The 22,496-nt window shown below is 43.3% G+C and overlaps 1 protein-coding gene across 1 annotated transcript; it reads right to left on the minus strand.

Annotated features, from left to right (window-relative positions):
• Positions 1 to 609: 609 nt before the first annotated feature.
• On the minus strand, positions 610 to 5,396 carry LOC125513145. Its single transcript, XM_048678184.1, has 5 exons — positions 4,977 to 5,396; positions 2,927 to 3,012; positions 2,507 to 2,812; positions 2,292 to 2,375; positions 610 to 1,324 (listed from the first exon to the last, which is right to left on the minus strand). The coding sequence occupies exons 1-5, from the start codon at positions 5,379 to 5,381 to the stop codon at positions 892 to 894; spliced, it is 1,314 nt and encodes a 437-aa protein (XP_048534141.1). The 5' UTR covers positions 5,382 to 5,396; the 3' UTR covers positions 610 to 891.
• Between the last annotated feature and the right edge of the window lie 17,100 nt (positions 5,397 to 22,496).

Raw genomic sequence — 22,496 nt, forward strand, 5'->3', positions numbered from 1 at the left:
AAATAGTTCAGGCGGGCTTAGACCGTACTATGCCTTAGACCGTGAATGTACAAAAAAGAATGATGATGATGCACCGTCAAAAAAAAAAGAATGTACAAGGAACGATAGCACTCTGCCTTAGACCGTGAAGAGTACAAAAGTATGAATAGTAGGGTTTTGCTGATGCATGATCAATGCTCCTTTGAACTGTCCTATGGTTTTCCAGCATCTGCGTTGGGCTCTTTTGCCATCTGCGGCAGCCAAGCCTCTACACTTGACATTTGTTCCAAGTGAACTACGGTTGCTGAAACCTTGACAAATCAGGCAGTGTTTTCAACATCCATCCGTTTACGTTCTCAGCGATTGTTTTTCCGTAGCGATCGTATGAGGAACTCAGAAATGTGTGCCTAGAATAGCATTTGAAGACAGGCCAGTTTATGGTGCAATTTCGAAATGCCAAATTCTAAAGGTTGCAGATACTGCTTCAGAAAAAGTAAGTACTACTCCCACTACAAGCACCGAACACAAAATAATTTTCTCATGCCGACATAATTTGTGCTTCAAAGAAGCAAATGCCAGCAATGCACAGTTTTTCTAACGCAATACTTCAAAATCCACATGCCCGAGAGCTCCAGCCAAACGAGCATAACATCATCATCACGCTGAACACCACGGCCACAGCCATACAGCCAAGGCACGGGGAACTTCAAACTTACGAGTTTTAGTACATGAGGACATTACGCATAACAGATTTTCATCGCCATCTCCAGATCAGCTACTTTCTAAAGCCCTAACGCATATTGTCTTGATATGCACAAGCAGTATATTATTCTCAAATCAGATTGTTTTACTGCGGTAGACTGTCCTTGGTGCACAGAACCTGGCCTTGTTGTGAGGATTGCTTCGCAGGGTTCAGTTCATGGCCTTGTAGCACCTGAACGCTGCGAACACGGTTGCAGCAGAAGCAACAACAGCAAGAGTGGTGTAGGTGTCGGACCTGTCCCAGGTCTCAAACCAGGTGGGCGTCCGGCAAATCTTCATGCGCCCCTTCTTGCTGGCAGCACCGTTTTCTTTGCCACTCTCTGTCGTAGAGCTCTTGTGGTTCTGCTCAGCTGGAATGTTCTTATCCTGTTTTGCTTCTGGCACATCACTTTGGCAGCAGGTTAACCCTCCTCCATTGCCCTGGCAGCATCCACCTGCAGGTGCAGGGTTGCAAGCAGCACCGTTGGTTCCATTTGCTTCAGGGGATTCTTTGGCGCTTGATTCTTCCTCAGTCAGGCCATTCGTCGCGTGCCTAAGCTCCAGAGCTTTCTTCTGCTGCTCTTCAGACAAACCCAACTGGCCCCTGCAAGGTAGGATAGCACGTGTAAGAACCTCACTTCAAACTTCAAAGAGGGGTATCGCTCTATGGAGCAAATATTGGGCAAAAGATCAATTAAACATGAACAAGACATATCAGGGCTTTATACAACATTTGCGAAACAAGATCACAATCTTTGTTATTTGTTCGATTGCAATGAGATTGATGACAGAAACGACATTTTCAAATTTCTGAAGTCACTCAAAATAAATAATCGAGGGCATCAAAAATACAACACAGTATCCTTGTGTGGCATCACACGAGCAGAATAGTTCATGGAAATGCGTGCTTCAACATAATTCATGAAAACTACACAGGGAGTAAAAACTACCTACAACATGCTGCCTAGATGCTTGCAGTCTGTAGTCTTTAACTTGGCTTACTTTACCATAATAATGCTCAAGAAAAAGAAACATCAGTGACACGTTTTCATCGCTGTATCTTCCCATAACTCAAGATTATGTTACTTGAAGTAACCAGTCATTTGGAAACAGATTAACCAGTGCTGTAGACACTGGCGGAGGAGCCCAATGGGCAAGGTGTGGCAGCCGCCACACCTTGATTCAGCACCAATTTTTTTATACGTAAGCATACACCTTTTCTTTGCGAGAATACCTAAGCATATACTACTTGTCGGTTTTTGATCACACTAGATCGATTCACCCAAGCAAAGCTAGATGGAAGCACACAAATTTTTTCGTACTAGAACACACACAATGCGGTTTTTATAATACTATCAGATTATAAATCAGGCGCAGAATCTATAATGTATAAGCATGTCATTGTCAGGGTCCAGATACAACAGCAACAGAGAAGGACGCAGAACTGAAAATGTTGATAGTACCCAACGACGCTATACAACATAGATACAATAAAAAATGATGGGTTAAATACTACAAATATCATCTTCGGTCACAATTAGCCCATGTAATAATTAGAAGGGGAAGTATACCTCCATAGATGGCCCACAATCTCTCCTTGTCCGATATGTTGACGCAGTAACACAGGCACATCATCAGGAGCAACATAACCATACCTAGAATTAGAAAGACAGTAATCAATAACTGGATTATGATGAGGTATAATCAAAACAGTGTACGCTACAGGAAGGTATTGAGATTATTGGTGCACAACAATGTAGATTTTATGATAGCTTCGGGTTCTTACCAATGACCAGTCACTTCTCCCTTGGCATCTGGACTGAATATGATGACATTTCCTGCATACTTGTGACCTCCAACGTGTGAGCATGCACTAACAGCCACCTGACCATCAAGACCTTGTCCTTCAATCTCTTCCTTGAACCTTGTAATCAGAGCAGGACCGCAAACACCACACCTTTTATCCCTGCTTCCATGGCAGCAGACAAAAACAAAGGAACCTTTTATAGCCTCAGGAGATCCAGGAAGCCATTCAGTATCTTTCACGAGTACTTCTTCCACAAAGTTGTCGACATCAAGGTGGGTCAGCTCTCTGCAAACAACACAACACATATTGAAGAAAACAATCAGTTGACTCATGTATTCCATTACCTAACAGTAGAAAGGGAAAGGCTACATGTTTATTTCTTTCCAGCCTTGCAGGTACCTGTATCGGATCATATCAGGAAAGATCAACACGTCTCCAAGAGATGACTCAGTGCCATCTCCTCCTTCACAAATTGTCAGTTTGGTCTGAGAAAAGTAAAATAGACCATTCATTAGCAATAAAAAACAAACACATGGGAAAGTCTTGTCAAGTAATCTAATTATTATAATTATAAGGTGTCGTGTGCTTCCGTAAGCACAAGTCACATTGCTGAACCATTGGATCACATTAGGATCAGACACATGCACATCTCAGAACTAATTAAAAAGGAAGGGAAACTGACATGCCTTAACAAAAATAATCAGACAACTTTCAAAAATAAAATAATAAGAAGAACACCAGCCAAAGTATACATACTGAACTTAAAAGTGAATATAAGAAGAAAAGTACATAAGGGGGTAAACTGGCGAAGTGTATATGAAGAAGAACATAAGGCTACTAGCTTAGAAAGATTAATAATATTGAACAATAACACTCCAGATTCCCAGAAGTTGTACAGTTGCGAAACAGTGACATACTATCAGAAGAACATACACTTACTAGTTAGTTTGACATGCTTTTCATTAACTTTGTAACTATGTACCAATATCTTTATATGGTGTAACTGCAATTTTTTAGTGTTGTCCTACCATCCAATACCAAGGAGCAAAGACCACATAAAGGAATAAAGAAGCGGAACTTCTGCATTCAAATGCACCATACAAATCATGCACGTACACCTATACAAAAAGAAAAGGAATCGGGCAGTACTTTTCTGATTCTAGTAATATCAACTCCATATATCACATGATCAATGTTCCATAACATATACTCCCTCTGTCCCACAATATAAGACGTTTTTGTAGTTTCAAATTGAAGTGCAAAAACGTCTTATATTATGGGACAGAGGTAGTACTTTACAGATCATGTGATCAATGTTTCATAACTTCAGCTCCATGTATTGCGCTATGTGGATAATATAAAGACAAAAAAAAGAGCAAGCTCTTTGTCCTCTGCACATACATATATGATTACAAAAGTGCATGATGATGAACTCTAGCCAATACTGATGGCAAGCAAGTAACATAGCAAAGGATGCAATCAAATAATGAAATAACATCTAAACAGGAACAAACTGAGCCTAAATTTGAACCAAAATAATTCCCTATTTTTATATGCCTACAAAGATAGGATAACAGGATATACAGACATCAGCCAAGCCACCAAAAAAGTACAGCGTGTGGATTTAAAACAAGCCATATAATCAGAGCCAGATGGGCCAGAAAACCATATGAAACTGCTACAATGAGTCAAGGAACCATACAATTGGATACACAAATTCGTGAACAAAATCCACATAGCGCAATAAGTAAATTGAGAACCCGCCGATTTTATTAACACTGGAAATGGAACCAGATACACGAATTCGTGAACAAAATCCATTATATGCAGTGAGAATCCAACAAAATGACGTTGCGAGTCAAATAATTGGATAGAGTGATCCAATCACCCAAAGCATACCAAACACGTCAACAAAAACACCGAATCACCACCGAAATTCGACTCGCATGGCCCATGTGTACACGCTAGAGTGTGTGGATTCCGAGATAAGTTCAAACCCGAAGAGCACAGTAGTTGAAATTGAAACAGCAACAAGATGATAAGTACAGAGACCCCAATCTACAAACATAACTGACACGAAATAGTAAGCATACCAACACAACTAATCACCATAATTAAGCGAGTTCTACTGGCTAATTCAGAAACAATAAACTGAAACAAGAGCACTCGGAAACTAAATACACTAATCGCAATCGGATCGACTGATTAGCTTTAAGGGTCGCGATCTCCTGCAGCTTCAGGAACCCAGCACCACCATACGCAGTGCTAGCCTAATACTAGTACTAGTAGCAGCTAAATCCGACGCTCGGAGCGACCAGCAAGCAGTTCCCACTCCCAACAACCAAAATAAAATAACACTACCAGAGCAGAAGCATACCAATACCACGTCACAACTCAAAATCAGCCAATTACGAGCAAACCGAGAGGGAGAGGGAGAAGAAATGCTCACGCTCTTCTTCAGATTGGGCTTGCGGGCCTTGATGGCGGCGGCGAGGTGCCGGGGGAGGTGGTCGGACTCGGAGGCCTCGACGTGGGACGGCCACTCCTCAGGGCCCTTGTAGCAGAGGAACACGTGGCGCTCGTGGAAGCCGACCGTCCCGGCGAGCTTCTCCTTACCGAGCTCCGCCCGCTGGAACCCGAACTCCTTGTCCAGGTCGGGGGCGGCGGCGGCGGGGAGGGTCGCGTCCGGCGCGAGGAGGGCGTCGCCGGCGGAGGCCGCCGGGGGGGAGGGGGGGGAGGGGTCGGCCATGAGGAGGGGGAGGAGGCTGTGCTGCAGCAGTCGCCGACGGCTTGGCGAAGGGAGGACCGGCGGAAATGGGATTTGCTTGGAGAGTTTGGGGAAAATGGAAAGCATCTCGGGTTTTATGGTTGGAGTTGTTCTTGCGGGAGGGGAAAAGGAGGCCCCACTGAGAGCGTGTGTGGGTCCGGCTCGCCAGTGAGGTTTGGGTTTCGTTGCTTAGCGATCGTGGGGCCCACGCTAGTGATAGCGGTCAGCTAAACAGCTGGAGTTTCCGTCTTCTCCTTCCTTTACCGTGGCCCTGGGTATGGAACTCTGCAAGTCATGTTTTGCCATTAGTGTCTGTGAGCGGAGCACATCTGTCAGGGAGCGTGGTTAGTTTTCTTTCGAGGATGACAGTTTCATTTAGTTTTTCTATAAATTTCAAAAAAAAACAATATATAGTTTTTCTACAAATGCACTGTAGAACTTTTCAACGGTACTAGATAATTGCTCGTGCGTTACGACGGGTATATATACTCTAGTATGTTAGCTCATATTTTACCTTTTTATATTAATAATTTAATTATGTTTATCAAATTCTACTCCTAATTTACCTACCTAAATATATGGAGTATTTTAGAATTTTATTTCTTAATCACTTATTAGCTTACCACAAAATATATAAATTTATTTGCTAAGTCAATAAAAGGTGAGACAATAAGTCGGCTTTCAAGAAATGGTGCCAGAAAAGTGATGGAAGGTTAGACCCACCTGGTAGGAAAAGGAACACTATCTTTTTTAAGTATAGATATAGAGAAGATAGAGATAGAGATTAAGTATAGACAAAAGATAAGAATAGAGATATAGAGATAGAGATATAAAGATAGAGATAGAGATAGGTAATTCATTTATAAGCCCAGGCTCATCTGCTACTGGTGAGTAGTAGATTCAAAAAAACTGAAATTTTCAGGTATCGAAGATGCTCATGTGCGTCAGGTGCGTGTAAAATTTCGTGGTGTTTGGAGATCTGAGGAGCTCGTGCTAAAAAAATCATCTTCAACTAGTGTTGTTTTCAAAAGTTTTTGAGAGACACAAAGTTTTCTTTTTTGCGATGACCTCCTCGGTTGTTCAAACATCACCAAATTTCAACAATATAACTATCACACAAAGCATTATTTTCATGATCCATAAGCATAAAAAGTCTGTTACTCTTCACATATGCAAAATTATTCTCATCAATAGTAGTGGGGGCAAATTCAATGAAATAACTAGCATGTGACACTTGATTTACATAAAACCAATTGAACATTAAAATTATGATGAAAAGTTTTATGGTTATCATTACTCTTTATAGCATACATGTCATCATAATAATCATCATAGATAGTAACTTTGTTGTCATAATCAATTGAAGCAATTTCCAGAGTAGTGGATTCAACATTAGAAAGTCATGACCTCTCCAAATCCACCTTTATCACTGTAAAAAAAATCAACATCCTCCAAAATAGTGGGATCATTACTAACTAGAGTTGACACTCTTCTGAACCTACTTTTATCATTGTTGTAATCATCATAAAAAGGAGGCATGATATCATCATAATAAATTTGATCATCAAAAATAGGGGACTAAAAAGATCATTTTCATCAAACATAGCATCCCCAAGTTTATGGCTTTGTATATCATTAGCATCATGGATATTCATAAAGTATATACTAACAACATTGCAATCATGTTTATCATTCAAGGAACTCACACCAAACATTACGTTAAATTCTTCTTTTAAAACTTCATAGCAATTGTCAGAATCCATGTTTTCAAGAGAAACTTTATAAAGATAAACAATTTAACACAACTTCACTTCCATTTTTTGTAGTTTTTTCTTTTATAAACCAAATTAGTGAATAAACAATATTCAATTGCAAGATATGAAGAAAATACCTTCAATCACTCACCTCCCTGACAAGGGCGCCAGAAATAGCTTGATGTCTAACTACGCAAATTTATTCTTGTAGACTTTGTTGGGTTTCAAGAGCAGAGTTTTGTAGGACATTAGCAAATTTCCCTCAAGTGGATGACCTAAGGTTTATCAATCCACGAGAGGTGTGGGATTAGCTGGTCCTCTGTGAAACAATACTATAGCCAAATATAGGTAATCTCTTGTGTCCTGAACACACCCAATACAATTGTCAGTTGTATAGGTGCACTAGTCGGCGAAGAGGTGATGATAAATGTGTAATATGGATGGTAGAAATAGATTTTTGTAATTTGAACAAATAAAAAAGCAAGGTAGCAAGTAAAAAAAGTAGGCAAAACGACGTCTCGATGCTTGCAAAACAAGGCCTAGGATTCATACTTTCACTAGTGCAATCTCTCAACACCGTTAATGTTGGGTTCTATGGTAGGTGCATCGGCTGCAATATAAAAAATTTCTACGTGCATATCAACCAGGAACATGCTATTGGAGATGGATCATGGATCGTTACCACTAGACGCATAGTGTCGTGCAGCGGAAGTAGAGTTGGGGCAGCGTGTCTCGGGAGTCGTCTCCTCCTTGTCGATCTCCCACGTAACCGATCGGATCCCACGAACAGGTTCACCTAAGCATCAGGTGCGTGTAAAATTACGTGGTGTTTGGAGATCTAACGGTATCCGTGCGTGCAGGAGGAACGTCGTGCGGTGGACTACTAGGTCCGATCACACAACCCGCGGCTAGTGGATGTGGCTAGTTGCAACACATGCAAAGCCCTAGTGACGGCGCCGAAGCGATCAGCTGAATGAGTGTGCCACACCTCCACTATATATAGGCATCCGTCGCAGGCTCAACACTTGGGCCTCACACAAATCCTAAATCCCAAATTTTGTTTGGCCCGGATCATAGTCCAAGTAGGATCACATCTGACTCATGGAGTCAGATCTAGCCTAATTGGTTCCTTCCCTTAAGCGTGCGACCCTTTAGGTTCAAGTCGGCTTGGTCACAGGTTAGATCACCTCCGACCTGCTCGGCTGGTAGCGGCTGATATGTCTCCAACGTATCTATAATTTTTGATTGTTCCATGCTATTATATTATCATTCTTGGATGTTTTATAATCATTTTTTGGGACTAACCTATTGACATAGTGCCAAGTGCCAGTTGTTGTTTTTTGCTTGTTTTTTACATCACAGAAAATCAATATCAAACGGAGTCCAAATGCAGCGAAACTTTTTATGGATTTTTTATGGACCAAAAGACACCCAATGGGCCGGAGAAGCACCTGGGGGGTGCCCCGAGGGGGGCACAACCCTCCAGGGCGCGCCTGGGTGGGTTGTGCCCACCTCGGTGGCCTCCCGCACTGCCTCTTTGTTGTATAAATACCCCCAATATTCCGAAACCCTAGGGGAGTCGACGAAAATCAATTTCAGCCGCCACAAGTTCCAGAAACACCAGATCCAATCTAAACACCATCACGGAGGGGTCCATCATCCTCATTGGTGTCTCTCCGATGATGCGTGAGTAGTCTTTTGTAGACCTTCGGGTCTGTAGTTAGTAGCTAGATGGCTTCCTCTCTCTCTCTCTCTCTCTTGATTCTCAATACAATGGTCTCTTAGAGATTTATTTGAAGTTACTCTTTTTGCGGTGTGTTTGTTGGGATCCGGTGAACTTTGAGTTTATGATCAGATCTATGTTTTTATCCATGAAAGTTATTTGAGTCTTTTGATCTCTTATATGCATGATTACTTATAGCCTCGTATTTCTTCTCTGATATTTGGGTTTTGTTTGGCCAACTTGATCTATTTATCTTGCAATGGGAAGAGGTGCTTTGTGATGGGTTCGATCTTACGGTGCTTGATCCCAGTGACAGTAGGGGAACCGACATGTATGTATCGTTACTATTAAGGGTAACAAGATGGGGTATATTTCTACATAAATAGATCTTGTCTACATCATGTCATCATTCTTATTGAATTACTCCATTTCTCCATGAACTTAATACACTAGATGCATGCTGGATAGCGGTCGATGTGTGGAGTAATAGTAGTAGATGCAGGCAGGAGTCGGTCTACTAATGATCATTGCTTGGATATCGTCATGTTTATTTGAAGTTCTATCAATTGCCCAACAGTAATTTCTTTACCCACTATTGCTACTTTTCTCGAGAGAAGCCACTAGTGAAACCTACGGCCCTCGGGTCTCTTCTTTATTATGTTTGCTTTCGCGATCTATTTTTATTTGCTTTTATTTCCAGATCTATTAATTCACAACCCAAATATACCTTGCTGCAATTTTTATTTATTTATTTTATCTCGCATTCCCGCACGATCTATTTATCCAATCTACTACAATTTTACCTATCTTTTTACCCGTGAGGGATTGACAACCCCTCTCTTACGTCGGGTTGCAAGTATTTGTTCTTTGTGTGCAGGAGATGTTTATGTGGTGTTGCGTGGTTCTCCTACTGGTTCGATAACCTTGGTCGCATCACTGAGGGAAATATCTACCGTAGATGTGCTGCATCATCCCTTCCTCTTTGGGGAAATGCCGACGTAGTTCAAGCCGCATCAGCGGCCTCTAGCAGGGCGTGCCAACCACCAAGTAGACAATGAAGCCGATTGGCGAACCTGTACAACATGTCAGACTTCTATTCCCTTTGCCACACGATTTATGTTGTCGGGCTCAAGGCGAGTTTGTCATCCTTGTGCTAGCCTGACCTCTTTCTCGTTCTAGTGATGCTGACCGCAGACCAGATTATTTCATAATCCTTGTCGCATGGCCATGCTTATCTTGGTCGGATCACACGAGGGGCCCATGGTATATATCTAATGATTGGAGGGGCAAAGCCCATCTTGCTCGACCATGTCTCGCGGCATGGGTCTGGACAAGCCCGAAACCTACCTTTCTAACTACCCAGTTACGAAGTAGCATTTGGTCAGCCCAAAGCAGGTATGTAACCATCGCGAGTACATGCGACAACTCAGGTCTTAGAACATAGAACGTATGTTGTTCTAGAGACTCACAAATGACATATCGTTGCGTCTCATAGTTGAGTCTGTTCGACTCAGACCTTATCTGGACTCGAATTTGGCTATGTCAAATCCGACCAGATCCTTCTGAGTCCATATTATCTGGCTAGCATCTGATGCTCCATGGCTAGTGAGACCGAGCCATCCACCTTGTCATATGCTAGTCTAGTCGGTTGCACGTCCACATAACCCTTTCGACTAGGGACCTTTTAGGGCAATCATCATAAAAAACGTAGTCCCACAAATAAGTCACGTACTTGCTGATACGCATCATTGATAATGTCCAAGGACTATCTTTATTCATAAACACATAGGAAATATCATCATACATGATTGCCTCTAGAGCATATCTCAAACAGATAACATAATTGGATCACGTGATAACCCCTCAAAGTGTAGCAAAGAATCACTCCAAAGTATCTATTCTATTGGAGAAAGTAGGATGAAATCGTGTAGGTAGCAAAACCACCTTAAAGTAGTCTTTCCAACCAATCTATTGAACCACCCCCAAAGTGTCACAAATAGTTCTAGAAATCATACTACGACAACACCATATGATACATATTGTTTAAATCTAATATATGCCACCTAGATTGCTGCAATGTCACCACGGGTATCGGCAAGTTAGACATGCATCAAGTGATCTCAATGTTGGAAATATGCCCTAGAGGCAATAATATTGTATTATTATATTTCCATGTTTATAATTAAGAATTTATATTCTATGCTATAACTGCTTGATCCTGAAATGTGCGATTCAGTGGAAAACTCATATGCACGCGTGGAATGATAAAATGATAAAACATGATTCATAGTCTCGCCTCTAAGACTAGCTCAAGTGTTGTTAGTGATCATGTTTTTGGAATCTTAGGATATCGTTAAGTGTAACGGTAGTCCTAAAATAACTTTGAGAATATGACACTGAAAGAATGATCATATTGATTGACCCAAACTTATTTGTTATACTTTGAGATGCCAACGTCACAACTCAATTGTTATAACACAGAGAGTTAACATATGCTTTAGTTCCTTAGACCATGATGCTATGAGATTATGCAACTCCCGGATACCGGAGGAATACCATGTGTGCTATCATTATAACCCGTCTGTTAGACTTATACATATTCCTTTGACTATGAGATTATGCAACTCCCGGATACCGGAGTACCTTGTGTGCTATCAAACGTCACAACATAACTGGGTGATAATAAAGATGCTCTACAAGTATCTTCGGAGGTGTTTGTTGGGTTGGCATAGATCGAGATTAGGATTTGTCACTCTGAGTATCGAAGAGGTATCTCTGGGCCCTCTCAGTAATGCACATCATAATAAGCCTTACAAGCAATGTGAATAATGATTTAGTTGCTGGATGATGCATTACATAACGAGTAAATAGACTTGCGGTAACGAGATTGAACTAGGTATGGAGATACCAACGATCAAATCTCGGGCAAGTAACATACCGATGACAAAGGGAATAACGTATATTGTCATAACGGTTTGACCGATAAAGATCTTCGTAGAATATGTGAGAACCAATATGAGCATCCAGGTTCCACTATTGGTTATTGACTAGAGAGCTGTTTCGGTCATGTTTACATAGTTCTCGAACCCGTATGGTCCGCACGCTTAACGTTCGATGATGATTTGTATTATATGAGTTATGTGATTTGGTGACTGAATGTTGTTCGGAGTCCCGGATGAGATCATGGACATGACGAGGAGTCTCGAAATGGTAGAGAGGTAAAGATTCATATATAGTACGATAGTATTTGGATACCGGAAGTGTTCCGGGGGTACCGGGTACATATCGGGTCACCGGAAAGGGTTTTGGGCACCCCCCGGCAAAGATATGGGCCTTATTGGGCCAAGGGCGGGACAGACCAGCCCCTAGTGGGCTGGTGCGCCCCCATATGAGCCGGCCTATGTGGAGAAAGGAAAATGGGAGGAGGAAATGAAACAGAGGGACCCTTCCTTTCCCCTCTCTCCTCTTTCCTTTCCCCCTCTGGAGAAAAGGAAAGGGGGAGGCCGAATTGGAGGAGGCCCCCAAGTAGGATTCCTCCTACTTGGGGTGCCCCATGGCTGTCCCCCTCCCCATCCCACCTATATATATGTGGGGAGGGGGCTCCTAGAACACACAACAAACATTGTTAGCTGTGTGTGACGCCCCCCTCCACAGTTTATGCCTCCGGTCATATTCACGTAGTGCTTAGGAGAAGCCATGTGCGGATCACTTCACCATCACCGTCACCACGCCGTCGTGCTGACGGAACTCTCTCTCGACACTTTGCTAGATCAAGAGTTTGAGGGACGTCATCGAGCTGAACGTGTGCATAATTCAGAGGTGTCGTACGTTCGGTACTTCATCGGTCGAAACGAGAAGAAGTTCGACTACATCAACCGCGTTGTCAAACGCTTCCGCTTTCGGTCTACGAGGGTACGTGGACACACTCTCCCCCTCTCGTTGCTATGCATCTCTGATGTCACTTGAAGCTACGTAGGTATTTCCCCAAAGAGGAAGGGATGATGCAGCACTGCGGCGGTAGGTATTTCCCTCAGATATGAAACCAAGGTTATCGAACCAGTAGGAGAACCAAGCAACACAACGTAAATAGCACATGCACACAAATAACAACTACTCGCAACCCGAACTGTAAAAGGGGTTGTCAATCCCTTTCGGGTAACAGTGCCAGAAATTGGCAAACGGACGTGGGAGAGTTGCAAATATTGATAGATCGAACGCCAAATAAAATAGAGTGCAGCAAGGTATTTTTTTTGTATTTTTGGTTTAATAGATCTGAAGATAAATGCAAAGGAAAATTAGATCGCAAAGGCAAATAATATGAGAAAGAGACCCGGGGGCCGTAGGTTTCACTAGTGGCTTCTCTCGAGAAAAATAGCAAACGGTGGATGAACAAATTACTGTTGGGAAATTGATAGAACTTCAAGTAATCATGACGATATCCAGGCAATGATCATTATATAGGCATCACGTCCAAGATTAGTAGACCGAATCCTGCCTGCATCTACTACTATTACTCCACACATCGACCACTATCCAGTATGCATCTAGTGTATTAAGTTCATGGAGAAACGGAGTAATGCAATAAGAACGATGACATGATGTAGAAAAGATCTATCTATGTAGAGATAGACCCCATCGTTTTATTCTTAGTAGCAACGATACATACATGTCGGTTCCCCTTCTGTCACTGGGATCAAGCACCATAAGATCGAACGCACTACAAAGCACCTCTTCCCATTGCAAGATAAATAGATCAAGTTGGCCAAACAAAACCCAAATATTGGAGAAGAAATACGAGGCTATAAGAGATCATGCATATAAGAGATCAAAGAAACTCAAATAACTTTCATGGATAAAAAGATAGATCTGATCATAAACTCAAAGTTCATCGGATCCCAACAAACACACCGCAAAAAGAGTTACATCATATGGATCTCCAAGAGACCATTGTATTGAGAATCAAACGAGAGAGAGGAAGCCATCTAGCTACTAACTATGGACCCGAAGGTCTACAAAGAAGTACTCATGCATCATCCGAGAGGCACCAATGGAGGTGGTGAACCCCATTCGAGATGGTGTCTAGATTGGATCTGGTGGTTCTGGACTCTACGACGGCTAGATCAATATTTCGTCAACTCCCCTAGGGTTTTGGGAATATTGGGGTATTTATAGAGGAAAGAGGATGTCTGGGGGCACCCGAGGTGGGCTCAACCCACCAGGGCGCGCCTGGGCCTCCTGGCGCGCCCTAGTGGGTTGTGCTCTCCTCGGAGCACCCCCCCAAGCGCAGCCATGGCCCATTAGGTGTCTTCTGGTCCATAAAAAATCTCCGTAAAGTTTCGTGGCATTTGGACTCCGTTTGGTATTGATTTTCTGTGATGTAAAAAACATGCAAAAAACAGCAACTGGCACTTGACACTATGTCAATAGGTTAGTACCAAAAATGATATAAAATGATTATAAAACATCCAAGATTGATAATATAACAACATGGAACAATAAAAAATTATAGATACTTTGGAGATGTATCAATCTCCTAGATAGATCTTGCGTGAGCGTAGGAAATTTTTGTAACTGCATGCTACGTTTCCCAGTAGTGGCATCCGAGCCAAGTCTATGCGTAGATGATATGCACGAGTAGAACACAAAGAGTTGTGGGTGATCATAGCCATACTTCTTACCACCAACGTCTTATTTTGATTCGGTGGTATTGTTGGATGAAGCGGCCCGGACCAACCTTACATGACCATGTTCATGAGACCGGTTCCACCGACAGACATGCAACTTGTTTTGCATAAAGGTGGCTGGTGAATGTATGTTTCTCCAACTTTAGTTAAATAGAATTTGACTACGACCGGTCCTTGTTGAAGGTTAAAACAATAAACTTGATGAAACATCGTTGTGGTTTTGATGCGTAGGTAAGAACAATTCTTACTAGAAGCCCGTAGCGTTGTGGCACCCCGGCTCAGTGCAACCGGTTTACCATGCATTGCCAACCCATAGGCCATGTCTTCTGGCAACACACAACATCTTGGTACAGAAAACAACCGCTTTATTGATGCTAGCGGGTCATAGTTCATATTACAACAGGTGGCGAGGCCAAGCGGCACACACGGTGCGGCTGAACAATATGTACATTATTTAGTGAACATAAATGGGGCCTCGGTCATAACAACTACGCGGTAGCGGAACGGCGTCGTAGCGGAACTCCATAGCACAGGGACACCGATGTGGACACGATCTAGACTCGGACATCACTCCTTTCCAATGAGACTTTCCTGAAAGCTGGCATGACACGCCAGGTCATTCATTGAATGTACTTGCAAGCTCACAACAAACATAAACATAATGACAAGCAATATCATGATATTTAACCTATTGCTTTACTAATGCAACATCATATCATACATGCAGTGATCATGATCTTGTGATATAAGTCCCTCGGACTTGCTTACCAAACGGTGATCGCTCTCGGATCACAAACGGACCAACCTCGTGGTCTTTGATCGGGTTACCTCGTAACCAAACAGTGATCTTACTGAGATCACAAACGGACCAACAACTTGGTCTCCATCAACACCATGTTTTCCCAAACATCATCTTCTCAACGGTGCAAAGTTCATATCTTAGTGTGCAAAATTAATTAAACATTGACCCATGGTGTGACCTACTTTCGAGCGTGTTCGTAACCGTGGACTCGGCTATCGATAAATTTAATACACTCTGCAGAGGTAGCGCACTATACCCACACCACGGAACCCGTGGCCTCGCACTCCCATTCGGGTGGACCAACGGCGTTCCGACGAAACCCCTCCGTTGCCATGACACTCTCCCGGACACTCCGACTCACTCCCCACTGGGCTAGTCCTGGGTGGCCCCGTGTCTACCAAAGACACCAATAGCCACCATCGTGGCAAAACATAAACGGTCCCAAACGGGGACAAGGTACCATAACAACAACAACGGGCATACAAGGTTATGTCTGCTTACCGGGCCAGGGTATCGCACGCCCATAACCTTCCCTTGTTGGAGGCACCGGCCAGAGGCATGACAACAGACCGAATAAAGGCCTTCCCATAAAGGCAAATGTGGTTGCACTGGGAAAACTCGATTCAGTGGCACCATGACCCGATCAACTATATGTTCAAGTTGAGTTATTATCAGGTTCAACTTAAGGTGGAAATAACCGGTGTCATGATATGCCATGAAAATGCATCACAAACATATGCAACATATATCAACGGAAATAACTAGGTCAACCATATCCACAGTAAGCATAGACATCAACAGCTCATAACACCCCTCTGGTTATGATTTATCATCACTTTAGACAGAATCTTTACTTAGCAAATTTATCATTTATCTCATTTAAGAAAATAACCCAAAAATAATTATTTATATCCATAACCATATTACTTCTTCCTAACAAATATTACTTCTAGTTACTTAACCAACCAAATTAGCTTCAAACTTATGTAAACTAAGCATATCAACTCAAACAAGCAACCAACACAATATAAATATTATTCTAGTGATTTAAATGCATGGATTAAACCATTAATTCAAGTTAAAAAATCACAAATATTGTAATGGCACCATGAAAATGTTGTTGTGGCTTGCCTTAGTGCAGATGAGGTTCACAATCCTCCTAGTGATCCTCAAGCTTCACTTTCTGAAAAAAATTATAAGCACAAAAAGAAAACATCAAGAACCCTTCTGAAATTCACCAGGAAATCTAGACAGTAGAGAAAAATCTCATTTTTGGTGATCTTCTATATTTCTTCATAAAGAACACAATGCGAAAAGAATCAATTCATTTGGACTTATGGTTAAAAAGTTTTGGCTGTTTGAAGCTCTCTGGATAATATTGAATTTTGAATTTAAATAAACAGAACTAGGGGGTGACATCGAAGGCGTAAACCTCACGGGCGCCGCCACTCATATCGCTTTAGCGCGTATAGAGTGGCTGACTAGTGGGCCCCGCTAGTCAGGTGAGAGGGAGGGGGAGAGGGAAACATAGGGCGACGAGGCTCCACCGGAGCACACACCTACGAGGAGGGCTCCTTGGCCAGAACTGGAGGGGGGATCGAAAGAGGAGACGGAGGCGCACCTGCCCGTACTCGTAGGTTAGCTAGGAGTGGTCGGACGGCGTCGAAAACGGCCTCTCCAGCGGCGACAGAAAGCAGAAGTCGTCGGAGTTGGAGACGACGGCGACTAGAGGCAGTGCCAGGGGCTCCAACCGGGCGGAACGGCACCACCGAGGCACGGCGGAGGCCTTGGCAGGGTGGCCCGAGCCTGGGAGGGGCTGGAGCTGCGGAGACGACCTGAGGGGATCGCCGGCGAGCTCGATCTCGGGGACGGCGGCCCGTGGCCTGCCCGGCCAGGCTACGTCTTTCTACGAGTTTGTGGAGTGTGTGTGAGGAGTGGATGATGCTCGAGGAGGCTAGGGAGAGCTCTATTTATAGCCGAGCGATGAGAGGGGCTCGGGCTCCGCCGGAGGACACCTGGACACGGCGCCCGGAGATGAACGGCGTCAGTGAGCGAGGGGGAAGGCGACGCAGCTCACGCGGGCACTGTGGGCGAGCGGAGACGAGCACATGAGCGAGGGGGTGGCGACGAACACAGTGTGCAGCGCACTGTTGGGTTGGCCGGACTGCGCCCGTGCTCGCTAAGGCGAGCTCCGGCACCGGCGAGCGCCAGGAGAGAGTTATGAGGGTCGGGACGATGATCGGGGTGAAGTTTGGCAAGGTTTGGCAGGCGGGGAAGCGATCACGCAAGCAACAGAGGCGCAGGCGCGACGCAGAGCGCGTCAGCCGTATGCCAGCACGCGTGGACGAACGCGGTCATCGCGTGAACTCTGACCTCAGGCCGAGCTAAGCCTAAACTTGATGTCTGGCGTGTAGTCCATGGTAGATTGAGAGGTTACCACACTTTGGTTTGAGCTCAGGCGCAGTAACATGGATTTCAACTTCCTGGTAAGTTTCTAGACAGTAACTTTGAGAGCTTACTGTGGTCAAAATACTGAGAGTTGGGAGCTGGGCTTTGGAGTTTAGCAATCATCTACTAAGGTGATGATACACAAGAAAATTCAGCCACAAATGAGCAAGTAAAATGGCGGTTGTTTTAGAAACTACCATTTCTATCCAGAACAGAAAATATTTTATGTAGCAAAAATATTCCAAAAAGTGATGAAATATTTTTGCTCAGGAAGATGCCCTAGGGTTCAAAGAATATTTGGGAATTTTCTCAGATTTTTGTGGGCAAGAAAAATTGGGGTTGCTTTGGAACACAAGGGGCTAGTTAGGGTTTTAGAGAGAAAATGAATATTTTTCATTAGAAATATATTATTTTGAGATGGATCAGAGAAGAAATGATGGCTTAGGGAGAGAAATAAGTCACTTGGGTGAAAGTCAAGGGGGTACCCATGTGTTTAAGTCCATCTGAAGTGATTCAAAAATTTCAAATTCAAATCCAAACCAACTGAAAATCAGGCAAAGAGAAGAGGGCAAAAACCAGGTTGTCACAAACCTCCCCCACTTAGGATGAATCTCGTCCTCGAGATTCGGTTGATTGGGAAAACCATTCTGGATAATGTGTCTTTAGAAATTATTCTCGTTCCCAAGTCAATTCTGCCTCTGTGTGATGCTCCCACTGAACTTTGTAAAACCTCCTTGCTACTACAAGTGACCCTTTCCATCTGATCCAAAATTCTGACCGGTCTCTCTTCATATGTTAAATCCTTTGCCAACTCTATTCCTGTCATAGCAGTCTTTTTCTCAGGCGGCGATATGCATCGCCTCAACTGTGAAACATGAAACACATTGTGCACTTCCGACAATTCCGGGGTTGTTCCAACTGATATGCAACAGTACCCACTCTGGACATAACTGGGAATGGACCAATAAATATGGGTGCCAACTTTCCACGAGTCTGGAATCTCTTGACTCCTTTTATAGGAGTGACTTGGAGGTATACGTGTTCTCCAGGTTCAAAACTGATCTGTCGGTGCTTTGCATCATAATAACTCTTCTATCGAGATTTGGCCAATTGCAATCTGTCTTGGATTTTGTTGACTTGCTTCTCAGCTTCTATCATGAGATCTGTTTCGAAAATACGGCTATCTCCAGTTTGAGACCAATTTAAAGGAGGGCGGCACTTACGGCCATACAAAGCTTCATACGGTGACATCTTTAGACTGGTCTGGAAGCTGTTGTTGTATGAGAACTCGGCATACGGCTGGCAGTCTTCCCATTTAGGCCGTTGGGCTAGAGCGCAGGCTCGTAGCATATCTTCGAGTATTTGGTTTACCCGCTTAGTCTGTCCATCAGTCTGAGGATGATAAGCGGTACTATATTTTAGCGCTATCCCCAAAGCTTGGTGGAGACGTGACCAGAAAGCAGAGGTAAAAAGTGACCCCCGGTCAGAAGTGATTGTTCGAGGCACTCCATGCAGACTGACTATTCTGGACACATACAGTTGTGCGAGTTGATCGGCTCGATATGTGGTTCTGATAGGGATAAAGTGAGCAACCTTGGTTAAGGTGTCCACTATGACCCAAACTGCATCGTTGCCTCGCTGAGTTTTAGGTAGCCCTGTGACAAAATCCATGCAGACATCATCCCATTTTCATTGTGAAACTTGCAATGATTGGAGAAGTCCGGCTGGCTTCTGATGTTCTGCCTTCACCTTATTGCATATGTCGCAACAGACCACAAAATAGGCAATGTCTTTCTTCATTCCATCCCACCAGAATATTTGCTGAAGGTCTTCATACATTTTAGTACCTCCAGGATGAATAGAATACGAAGATTTGTGTGCTTCCGACAGGATTTTCTTCCTTAAATCCGCCTGACTGGGTACACAAATCCTTCCACGAAATCGGAGGGTGCCATGTTGATCCTTAGAAAAGTCTGAAGTTTGTCCTGCTAACATACTCTTGGCACGTTTCTGCAGGATGGTGTCACCTGGCTGGGCCTTGCGGATCTCTTCCTCGAGTGTAGGTACAACTTCCATAATATTAGCAAGACCAGCATCAACTATGACCAGGTTGAGCTGAGCAGTCTCCTCTTGAAGTTCAGGAGGCAAGGATTCCATTATGGTATTCAGGCTGACAGGCTTTCGGCTGAGTGCATCGGCAACCATGTTGGCCTTACCCGGGTGGTAATTTATTCCAAGATCATAGTCCTTGACTAACTCAAGCCATCTTCGTTGATGGAGATTTAAATCTGGCTGAGTAAATATATACTTGAGACTTTTGTGGTCGGTAAAAATTTGGCACCTCTTCCCAATGAGGTAGTGTCTCCAAATTTTTAGAGCATGAACCACCGCGGCCAATTCCAGATCATGAGTAGGATAATTTCCCTCGTGGGGTCGTAGCTGTCGCGATGCATATGCCTTGTCGTCTTGCATAAGTACGCAACCAAGACCCTGTCTAGAGGCGTCACAGTACACATCAACGCTGCGGTAGATGTCTGGAAGAGTCAACACAGGTGATGTCTGATGTCTACTACACAACCTTCTTCTTGTAGACGTTGTTGGGCCTCCAAGTGCAGAGGTTTGTAGGACAGTAGCAAATTTCCCTCAAGTGGATGACCTAAGGTTTATTAATCCGTAGGAGGCGTAGGATGAAGATGGTCTCTCTCAATTAACCCTGCAACCAAATAACAAAGAGTCTCTTGTGTCCCCAACACACCCAATACAATGGTAAATTGTATAGGTGCACTAGTTCGGTGAAGAGATGGTGATACAAGTGGTATATGGATGGTAGATAAAGGTTTTTGTAATCTGAAAATATAAAAACAGCAAGGTAACTAATGATAAAAGTGAGCGTAAACGGTATTGCAATGCTAGGAAACAAGGCCTAGGGTTCATACTTTCACTAGTGCAAGTCCTCTCAACAATAATAACATAATTGGATCACATAACTATCCCTCAACATGCAACAAAGAGTCACTCTAAAGTCACTAATAGCGGAGAACAAACGAAGAGACTATGGTAGGGTACGAAACCACCTCAAAGTTATTCTTTCCAATCAATCTGTTGGGCAATTCCTATAAGTGTCACAAACAGCCCTAGAGTTCGTACTAGAATAACACCTTAAGACACAAATCAATCAAAACCCTAATGTCACCTAGATACTCCAATGTCACCTCAAGTATCCGTGGGTATGATTATACGATAAGCATCACACAATCTCAGATTCATCTATTCAACCAACACATAGAACCTCAAAGAGTGCCCCAAAGTTTCTACCGGGGAATCACGATGAAAATGTGTGCCAACCCCTATGCATAGGTTCATGGGCGGAACCCGCAAGTTGATCACCAAAACATACATCAAGTGAATCACGTGATATCCCATTGTCACCACAGAAACGCAGGACAAGACATACATCAAGTGTTTTAATCTTTAAAGACTCAATCCGATAAGATAACTTCAAAGGGGAAACTCAATCCATTACAAGAGAGTAGAGGGGGGAGAAAACATCATAAGATCCAACTATAATAGCAAAGCTTGCGATACATCAAGATCGTATCACCTCAAGAACACGAGAAAGAGAGAGAGAGAGATCAAACACATAGCTACTGGTACATACCCTCAACCCCGAGGGAGAACTACTCCATCCTCGTCATGGAGAGCACCGGGATGATGAAGATGGCCACCGGAGAGGGATTGCCCCCTCCGACAGGATGCCGGAACGGGTCTAGATTGGTTTTCGGTGGCTACGGAGGCTTCTGGCGGCGGAACTCCCGATCTATTGTGCTCCCCGATAGTTTTAGGGTATATGGATATATATAGGCGGAAGAAATACATCAGCGGAGCCACGAGGGGCCCACAAGGGTGGAGGGCACGCACAGGGGGGTGGGCGCGCCCCCCTGCCTCGTGCTCTCCTGTTGATCCCCTGACGTGCACTCCAAGTCTCCTGTATTGCTTTCTTTCCAAAAATAACTTCTCCGAAGGTTTCATTCCGTTTGGACTCCATTTGATATTCCTTTTCTGCGAAACACCGAAACAAGGGGAAAACAGAAACTGGCACTGGGCTATGGGTCAATAGGTTAGTCCCAAAAATAATATAAAAGTGTATAATAAAGCCCATAAACATCCAAAGTTGATAATATAATAGCATGGAACAATCAAAAATTATAGATACGTTGGAGACGTATCAGCATCCCCAAGCTTAATTCCTGCTCGTCCTCGAGTAGGTAAATGATAAAAACAGAATTTTTGATGTGGAATGCTACCTAACATATTTATCCATGTAGTTCTCTTGATTGTGGCAAGAATATTCAGATCCATAAGATTCAAGACAAAAGTTTAATATTGACATAAAAATAATAATACTTCAAGCATACTAACTAAGCAATTATGTCTCTTCAAAATAACATGGCCAAAGAAATCATATAGTCTGGCTATGCCCCATCTTCACCACACAACGTATTCAAATCATGCACAACCCCGATGACAAGCCAAGCAATTGTTTCATACTTTTGATGTTCTCAAACTTTTTCAATCTTCACGCAATATATGAGCGTGAGCCATGGATATAGCACTATAGGTGGAATAGGATGGTGGTTGTGGAGAAGACAAAAAGGAGAATATAGTCTCACATCAACTAGGCGTATCAACGGGCTATGGAGATGCCCATCAATAGATATAAATGTGAGTGAGTAGGGATTTCCATGCAACGGATGCACTAGAGCTATAAATGTATGAAAGCTCAACAAAGAA

The sequence above is a fragment of the Triticum urartu genome, chromosome 1 (genome assembly GCF_003073215.2).
Source record: "Triticum urartu cultivar G1812 chromosome 1, Tu2.1, whole genome shotgun sequence".
NCBI lineage: Eukaryota > Viridiplantae > Streptophyta > Magnoliopsida > Poales > Poaceae > Triticum > Triticum urartu.